Source organism: Etheostoma cragini, chromosome 21, assembly GCF_013103735.1.
Source record: "Etheostoma cragini isolate CJK2018 chromosome 21, CSU_Ecrag_1.0, whole genome shotgun sequence".
NCBI lineage: Eukaryota > Metazoa > Chordata > Actinopteri > Perciformes > Percidae > Etheostoma > Etheostoma cragini.
In genome coordinates, this window is record NC_048427.1 from 7,907,164 (window position 1) to 7,916,576 (window position 9,413).

At 42.2% G+C, this 9,413-nt stretch overlaps 1 protein-coding gene across 5 annotated transcripts in view; it reads left to right on the top strand.

The window, feature by feature from the left end:
- Window positions 1-9,198, top strand: part of LOC117936491 (myosin light chain kinase, smooth muscle-like) — a 36,394-nt gene extending 27,196 nt beyond the window's left edge. For 4 of the 5 annotated variants that reach the window (XM_034859548.1, XM_034859544.1, XM_034859547.1 and 1 more), the window contains 13 exons: window positions 1-54; window positions 145-275; window positions 393-549; window positions 1,225-1,536; window positions 1,626-1,725; window positions 1,828-2,031; window positions 2,680-2,897; window positions 3,903-4,026; window positions 4,527-4,679; window positions 6,171-6,300; window positions 6,475-6,556; window positions 6,753-6,893; window positions 8,602-9,198. In XM_034859548.1, the coding sequence (XP_034715439.1) occupies window positions 414-549; window positions 1,225-1,536; window positions 1,626-1,725; window positions 1,828-2,031; window positions 2,680-2,897; window positions 3,903-4,026; window positions 4,527-4,679; window positions 6,171-6,300; window positions 6,475-6,556; window positions 6,753-6,893; window positions 8,602-8,807 (1,806 nt within the window). In that variant the 5' untranslated portion in view covers window positions 1-54; window positions 145-275; window positions 393-413 and the 3' untranslated portion in view covers window positions 8,808-9,198. The remainder of the gene's footprint in view (window positions 55-144; window positions 276-392; window positions 550-1,224; window positions 1,537-1,625; window positions 1,726-1,827; window positions 2,032-2,679; window positions 2,898-3,902; window positions 4,027-4,526; window positions 4,680-6,170; window positions 6,301-6,474; window positions 6,557-6,752; window positions 6,894-8,601) is intronic. The other variant, XM_034859546.1, reaches the window with a different exon arrangement.
- The last annotated feature ends 215 nt before the right edge of the window (window positions 9,199-9,413 follow it).

A 9,413-nucleotide genomic window follows, 5' to 3' on the forward strand; every position in this document is an offset into this window, starting at 1 on the left:
TCTCCACAGCTATCAGAGATATCAGCCTGCAAACAAAAGTCTCCATAAGCAAAGGTGAGTGGAGGGCACGCAACGTTTAAGCTTTACTTTTTTATTGAACTTCGGTCAGGTTTTATTAATGAAGGAAACTCTTATTCACCTCAGGGCCTCCTGTGGAGTTTGTGGACCCGCCAGATAAGGTGGAGGTTCGAGTAGGAGAACAGGCCCGGCTACACTGTGAGTTCAGGAGCAGCTGTGTCCCTGTGGCCTGCTGCTGGATTTACAAAAAAGGCAAGGTAATAATAACAGAGTCCCAATGGTTGTAAGTATTGTTTGATCCATTGCTTTATATTCTCACTTAGAAATTCAGTGCCAGTAAAGGCTTATGTACTTCCACCTTGCCTCGTCATCAGGTGGTGGTAGGAGGGCCAAGGATGTCTGTGTGGAGCAGTGACAAACAAAGCGGTGTGGAGATCTCTCAGGCCCGTCAGGATGACACAGGCTCGTACACCGTCATAGTGCGAAACAGAAAAGGCTCTGCCCAGCATACCGTCTCCCTCAGTGTTATAGGTAAGACTCTCTTTTGTCTACAGTTCAGTATTTAAATATTGTAGAATTCTCCAGTGGCTTGAGATGATGCAACTCTGGTATTTGTTGTCCCTTAAATGCATGCTCACATTAGTCCGGCTATCACCAGACCCAGCTCAATCTTTTAAGATTGAACATTAGTCTGGGGAGCCCGCTCTGTATTTTCTCTGCACAAGAGGCGTGATCAACGGGCACAGTTCAAATGACTCTGTACGCAATTGGATAGTCAACCAAACTTCAACCAATCAGACCAACGATCCGGGTGACGTATTTTGCAGACAGCGGCATCAACAGGTTGCTGCCACGGATGTGTTAAGAGAACACATGTTGAATGTAACAAAAAGCTGCTTGCCGTCGCTTCTCTACTGTCATTGTGTTAAACCCACCGAGGTGCGCTAGGTGGATAAGGCACTTTGTGATTGGTTCCCCACAGACTTTTAATGTAAGCAGAATAGGAAAATGTACAGGTTTCCAAACCGAGCAGCAGGGTGAAATCAATTTGCTGGCAGATTGGGTGGGGTTTACCCAGTTTACGATTGCTCACAAGTGAAATAGGAAAATGCTACAAAAGCATGAAATTTTGTTACCTATCAGTGACTTAAAATTGCTTCATGTCTTGGCATATGTGTAAAGGTATTTTGTTGAATTTCTACTCAGACCGCCCTGACCCACCAGCATCCCAGCCTGTAGTTTCCAAGCTGTCCACTCAGTCTCTGGTCCTGTCCTGGACGGGCCCCAGCTACGACGGAGGCACAGCAGTGTTGGGCTACAACGTGGAGGTCAGACAAGAGGGCCAGGACAAGCCTGAGACCTGGAGTGAAGTAACAAATTGTTGCAAAAGCACAACCCACCACATCCATTCAGGCCTGGAACCTCTGGGGCAGTACCGCTTCCGTGTCAGAGCCTACAACTCAGCAGGGGTCAGCGAACCAAGCCAGGAGTCTGAGTGTGTCAAGATGGCTACTTCAAGTATGCTAGATTTGTAACAATGTTTGAGAAGAGGATGTGAAATGTATTTGTCAGAAGGGGCTTCATCATATGTGTCTTTTTTGTGTCAGAGGAAAAAAAGAAGGAAGAGTCCGAGTCGTACATAACAGTGACCATTGACACCCAACACAAGGCCAAGGACCACTACAATGTGCATGAGAGGCTGGGAGTGTAAGCATTTATTTAAAACCAACTTTATTCTCATGTACTGTATGTTACCAATGAGTAAATTGGAAACAGCAAAGTTGTGATGCCTCTTATTTGTTTTGCCAGTGGAAAGTTTGGCCAGGTGTTCCTGATGACCCACAAAGACACGGGTCAGAAAGTTGCTGGAAAGTTCTACCGAGCCCGGACATCCAAGGAGAGGACGGCAGCTCGCAAAGAGATCCAACTAATGAACCGTCTTCACCACCCAAAACTGGTCCAGTGTCTGGCTGCCTACGAAACACGCTCTGAGATGGTCATGGTCATGGAGTAGTAAGTAATTGTGGAATGGAAAGTTTCTACTGCTAACCAGGGCAAAGCCAGAAGCGATTTCTCTATTTTTCACTAATGGCAAAGCAGGAAGTGTAGGGAAGCCCTGGTTTCACGTCATGACATCATTGATGATGTGAAACCAGGTGAGAGACACTAGTGGTATTAGATGGATACTAGATGTTTTTTTTAACAGTGATACAAGGTTTTTGAGGAATGAGATTTAGCATGACTGGTGAAGTTTATACAAAAAAAAATCTCAACTCAAACCATTGAAATCATAAAGTTACAGCAAACCACATGGGGAGACATGTAAAAAACATTAAAAGTATGATTTGAGGGATACTGTATGTGTCTTTTGTGTAAAGTATTGTTTGTAGATTGTAATTTAGATGCTTGTTGGTCAAAACTAACAAAGCAATTAGACTCCAGGATTACATTTGGATAGTCTAGATTATCTTCAACTAACAAATCTCCAGATTAGCCGATTGACTTAATACTGGCGCATTTACACAAATGATTAAAGTGCATTGTTCTAATCAAATAAATAAATCTACAAAAAATGTTTACAAATACTGCTTATCACTGCTTGGACCGGAGCTGCAGTAGTTTTTGAAGCATGTACCTGAATGGTGTTACTTGTCTGCCCAGTATTGAAGGTGGGGAACTCTTTGAACGCATCGTGGATGACAACTTTGAGCACACGGAGCCCACCAGTGCCCACTACATACATCAGATCGTGGAAGGCATGCAGTATGTTCACAAGCAGAATATTGTCCACCTAGACCTCAAACCAGAGAACATCATCTGTATGGATGCAACTGGTACACGTATCAAGATCATCGACTTTGGCTTGGCTCGTGAACTGGGTGAGTTAGCTGGATTTGTAGAAAAAAGTGATGCCAATGGGATTTCATGTCCTAATATGGTAAATATGAAGCATGATTCAAAAGGACCTTTTTTGGAGAGGGTCATTCTCTTGAGTGCAGCATACAGCATACACGAGTGGCAGTAGCTCAGTCCGCAGGGAGTTGGGTTGGGAACTGAAGGGATGTGGTTCAAGTACGGACCGTGGTACAGATTGTGAATTGGGAGCTGGAAAGATGCCAGTTCACCTCCTGGGCACTGCCAGTTGCCCTTGAGCAAGGCCCGCTCACTCTGACAGCTCTTCATTTGTGCATGATTAGGTCCTGAGCATATTTGTGTATTTCAGCCCTGTGTGTAGTGACAGAGTGTAAATTGTAATTTCCCCATTGGGATCAATAAACAGTTTGCATTATTATATGCTTTTATTTTATCTTTTTATAACAGCAGTTGTTCACTAGGTGTGGTGAGTAAATCAACCAGTGTGTGTATTCTTATGAATGACCTATCCTGTGTATATTCCTGTAAAAGTTACAATCCAGGGAAATCCAACGGTCAAATTCAAGGTCAATGCAGTCAATGCTGTGCAGCCTTGTGCAACCAACAGGAAGAATAAAATGCTTACTACATTAAAGAATTGTACATCAAGTTTAACAAATGTATTTTAATATTTTGCCAACCTCTCAATATGACCAGATTTCATAATGACAACACAAGAAGGTTGACACAGGATCAGTCATTTTAATACCCCAAACATGGAGTGTTGTTTCTAATTTCCTAAATGTCTGCAATCCCTACTACACAACAGCAGGTCTTTAAACAGATAAATGCAGCAAAGCCTGTAAAGCCAATTCAGGGAGTAAATGTGGTGACGCTTCAGAAGCTGCATCTCAAGAATAGGTAGTCTATTTAGAGCGGACTTTAGCCATCTGTAAATAGGCTCATACAATGGCAACTGCAAAACATTCAGGGTGACATTTTGAATTTCTTACTCTCATTCTGTTCTTCAGAGGAGGGTAAACCTCTGCAGGTGATGCATGGTACGCCCGAGTTTGTGGCCCCTGAGGTGATCAACTATGAGTCTGTGGGCCTAGAGACAGACATGTGGAGCATCGGAGTCATCTGCTTTGTCTTGTAAGTCGAACAAAGGCTGTAGTGATTTAAACTGTAGCAACAGTAACATACCCTGAACGAAAAAATGCAACTGGGGATACTTTGTGGAAGTGAAAACAGTAATCCTAGCTGCAATTTCAGATTCTTCATGAAGTGTGGAACAGAGAAAAAGACTTAAAGTGAAATAAATGCCTTGTGTTTATTCTTTAGTTATCCTAGTCACATATCTACTATGGTAGTCATTTCAATACATTACCATCTTAGATTTTGTCAATGATCAAAAGGCAAATTTATGGACGTAAAATCCCAAATCTACTCAAATGAGTCCACAAATTCACATTTGGTGCCATCTGCTGGTTATTTTGTATTACTACAGACCCCCATAACATGCTGGTACTGCAATTCTTAAAGTCTGTAAACATTTTGTGAATAATAAACCCATGACAATTTATTTACCCGAGGGTCAAAGAAACATGAGACTGTGTATGTTTCATTCATTGTTAAATTATTTTGTGTCCTAGGCTCAGTGGAGAGTCCCCCTTCCAGGGGAACAACGATGCTGAGACTTTGGCTCTTGTGACTGCTGCCACCTTTGAGTTTGACGAGGAGAGTTTTGAGGACATCTCTGATCAAGCTAAAGACTTTATCAGCTCCCTGTTGAAAAAAGACCGGAGGTTGGTCTGTTTTTACCTCTACTCTTCTCATGATTACCTATGGCCCATGGCAAATTCTCAATTTTTAACACCTAAAGTGTGTGATACGTGTGCTCACGAACATTGTGAAACAATAACAAAGTTTCAAGGTCGGCGCCTTGGACATTTCCAACCGTTTGAAGATAAGTTTTACTAAGTACCAAACCATTTAGCAAGCTCTAAATATGAGTCAGGGAGAGCCATGATTTTAATCTATGCAGCAAACAATCCACGGCTGCATCACGTTAAAATCAGGAGACTGTTGGCATTTGACCATTCATCTTATTAGCCAATTGGTTTGTGGAGCTCTGCAATGAGTCGTCGAATTTGCCGTTACGGGTGTCACTACCCGATGTGACTCGAGTGCAGATGTGTTGCGTATGTGTCTCACTTTGCAACAATGACAGATTTCACTCTGATAATAATGATTAGATACATTGCACAGCACTAAGTTATCATTTAGCGTAACGCATCCCATTTTCACGGCATGACCCCTGATGTCAGTTCTAGATTAGAGGCTGAAGAAGCCTACAAGAACCTGCTAACAAGAGACTACTGTAATGTCAATACAATAAAAAAAGGACTTACATAATGAAGTTTGTTCGCTGCTGGCTACAAATTAGCAGTTAAACACAACAACGGCTGGCACATAAATTACATTTTGAGCTAACTTTAGCATTTAAACAATCATAGATAGCTAAAACTTTTTTGAAAAGGTTTCCATCTTCTGTTGTTGTTTGTAATGAGAAAAGTTAATTATTTTATGGATTTCACAAATTTCAGACGCGCGCTGTCCCTTGAATGGCATTTTGAGCTCACATTAGCAATCAAACAATCATAAATCGTTTAAATCTGAGAATGTGCAACTCACATCTGCACTCGACTCACATCGGTTAGTGACGACGGGCACAACCATCCTGGTCGCGGATGTGACGATTTCAGATAAGAGGGCGGAGTGAGGGAGGAGCCATAGACTGTTGGGCGTTATCCGACTGGAACGTTAGCTGAGAGTTGGCAACGCTGCTTACACCCTGCGTTACACACTTGCACACTGGCAATCTGGATGCAACTGCTGCTGAAAGCTCGCCTACATAATTTGAGGTCAACTTTGTCCCATAGTTATATTATATATAAGACAGGCTACAAACTTTCAATCCCATCAAAGCCATGTCCTAAAACAGCCCTGCTTTACCGTTGATTTTAAAATCAACAAGACTATTATTAAAAAAATCAACATCATTCTGTATTGCAAAAGACTTAAAACTAGCGATTGAGACCAGAAACTCATTATGAAAGTGCGTTTTTTGTCTTTTGCAACCACTTGTGTTGTCCCCCTGCTGGAATTCAGATGTAATGCAGGTTCAAGACACTTTCACCGAAGTACTTCGCTGATTTGATGCTTTGTCCATAAATAATAACAGTCCATGCATCTGACAGCCTTTGCTTTCCCCTCTATCTCCACCTGCACTCTAGATGCAGGTTGTCATGTACCGAGGCCCTCGCCCACCACTGGATGGCCTCTTTTACCCCACTGAACCACAGACCCTCCAAATCCCTTAAAAAGGAGAAGATGAGACGCTTTCTGGCCAAGCGCAAGTGGAAGGTAGCACACCTTAAAAATCACTGTATTGCTGTTAGCCCAGCGGTGGACAGATGGAACAATTTTCTTATCAGTACTTCCCTACGATGACATTTCAATCCATTGTCCTATGTAAACCTTAAGCTTTGGTAGGAGTGTGGTTTCTCATCCAGTGCTATTTGTCCTTTAAACTTCTAGAAAACTGGCAAGGCTGTTTTGGCCCTAAAGCGGATGTCTAATCTCTCTAACAGGCCAGACTCTCCTGGCAGCTCCTCAGAGGGTAAGACTGATAAAAAGACACACACACACACACACACACACACACACACACAAACACACACACACCCTGATTTGTCCTAGAGCCACATACATATGGCGATGACTCACAGTTTTCAATTGTCACTTCAAGTTTACCCTTTTGTGATCTGTAAAGCCTTGTTTCCGTTTTATTCATCATCGTCATCCCTCTCATCCAGAGCCAGGCTGGAGCCAAGAGGCAGAGAAGGCCATCCAGTCACTGGATAAGCAGCTTCAAAGTGAACCTCGCTTCCAGCATGCCCTGAAGGACACCACCCTTCCCAAAGGAGCAACAGCTCGGCTAACATGCCTCGTGAATGGTAGAGTAACAGAACTGTGTTGCACTTCATTATATAATGCCCCACCACATTCTGCAAGGGAAGCAAAAGAGGCAATACTTTCTGAAATGCTCTGATAAATCAGAAAGTGGCTGCCATGATTGATATATATTTTTTATTGACAATGGATCAACTGACTACTTATTTTTAAAAAGGTTTGATTGATCGTGTCTTGGTGTATGAATAGAGGTATTGATGTTGATAGATCTTATGGGCAATATCACAGCTCATTACAACACGGCTCTGCAGCTCCTATCAGTTCTTTAGAGCGTTTTTATCATATTTCAACTTTTTTATTTTTTTATTTTACTTGACTTTCCCGTTTTGAACAGCTATCCTAGCCCTGTCCAAAGATAACTTAATCCAACTATTGGCACCCTTTTTGTTGATGTTACATCTACTTTGTTTAATCTGTACAACACAAAAGTGTGGGAACATGTGTTTTTTTTATTGGGGGTTATGTGCCAAACATTTCTTTGCCATGAACATAAACTTTCTGAAGTCTCTGCTGGTTGCCAGACACTGTAACAACCAGAGAGGAAGTACTTTGTTATCTTTGGACAAAGCCAGACTACCTGTTTTTCCTGTTTCTAGTCTTTGTGCTAAGCTAACCGACTGGAGGTTCATATTTACTGTTGTGTTATTCTCATCTCTGGAGAATATTACATTACATATACATACATATACATTTTGTTTGATGTATTAAGACTAGCAACTTTGGTCTGTAGAGGATGCTGTGCCCCTATGCCTTCACATCATTCTGCAGCACTTCGATGTCCCGGCCATTTATGCACGGGTTCTTTTTGTGGACTACAGATCCTGTTTTAACACCATAATACCAACAAAACCTTTTAATAAATTGAGGCAAGTAGGTGATACTAATTCTGTGTCATGCCGCTGCAATTTTAGTCATCTGCCGTAACAAGTGTGCTGACCTTTTCTATATCTGTGTGGGTTGGCAACTCCACAGTTTAGCAGAGAAAGCAGCTAGACAACATTGTACACACTGCCTCAAGAATCATTTACTGTGAACTCACTTCTATGTCAGAAATGTGAACTGCATCCAGCGGAAGGGACTGAAAAACAAACCACACACCCTGCTGACCCTACTGGTGACACACCCCTCAGAAAAAAGGCTAAAATTGAATGAATCCCAAACATCCTGCTTTCTTAACATTACCTGCTGTAGAACCATTAAGCTACTCAATGCATCCTCCACACTTCACACTTCCTCAACAGCACCTCATGGATAAAATGTACTGACACTTTGTAACTGTTGACCGCAGGGGATGTAGCAAAAAATTCTGGGTCCTGTAGAAAGGCATTTTCCATGGGCCCCTCCCCACATCCAAAGCTATTCATTCTAGCATCTGGGTACTCAGTGTACTGTGTGTATGTGTGTGTGTGTGTGTGTGTGTGTGTGTGGGGGGGGGGGGGGGGGGGGGGGGGGGGGGGGGGGGGGGGGGGGGGGGGGGGGGGGGGGGGGGGGGGGCTATGAATGCTTTGTTCTTTTGAGCACAATGCACCAAATTCCTAGTAATTTAGTTGCATGGCAATAAATGATTAAATCTCGAATTTAATCTTTAACCCTTCAGACATGTGATGTTGGTGTATTTACTAATATAATGTCCTACATTTTATGATATTGATGATATGATTATATGATATGATATGATTTTCTCAATCGCAGGATACCCACAGCCGAAGGTAAAGTGGCTGCAGAATGAGAAGCCGGTGTCTGAATCAAACAGAGTGACCATAGAGCAACATGAAGACGGGCTCTGCTCTCTGGTTCTGGCTGGTTTGGAGCCTTCTGACTCTGGGGTTTATATGTGCAGGGCCAGCAACAAACTGGGGGAAGCAATGTGCTCGGCCAAACTGAAAGTGGAGATATGATTGTGGAGAACCAGTGGAGGCAACAACTTAAGATTTTCTATACTTGGATAAAGCCTGGACTTGGACACGGCTCAGTACACGGACTGACAATTATTAACTCACTCCCTCACAAAAGGCTGCATACACAAAATATCCAGGCAAAAAAAGTGTGTTTGGAGAGAATAATTGGGTTTGGACATGCATACCCAGCGCCCTTTGTGTTTCACAAGCTAACAGTTACTAGTGCACCAAGTCTGTATTCTTTAAATATGTATTCAGCATGTTCAGCAAGGTTATGTTGCACTGAAACAAGGTGATATCATGCAACTGTGGCTGACCTCAGCACCGTTCACACAGGTCACATTAAAATTGTACATTTTGCATATCGTTTAAATGTAAATGTTTTTAAAATGCGTTATCATTAAAGGCAGAATCCAAGTGAAAAAAATACTTGGTTACAATGTTTTAAAAATAATTGGTAGGCATACCTCTAAGCCTACTATTTCCATGCTATTTTCAATTACATACCAGACTTCTAACAAACTTTTACATCAAATGTAAATAAATTTGGTCCATTAGCCAATTCCTTAAAGGTGTAATATGAGTTCCTGCATTGTTTCAGCACAA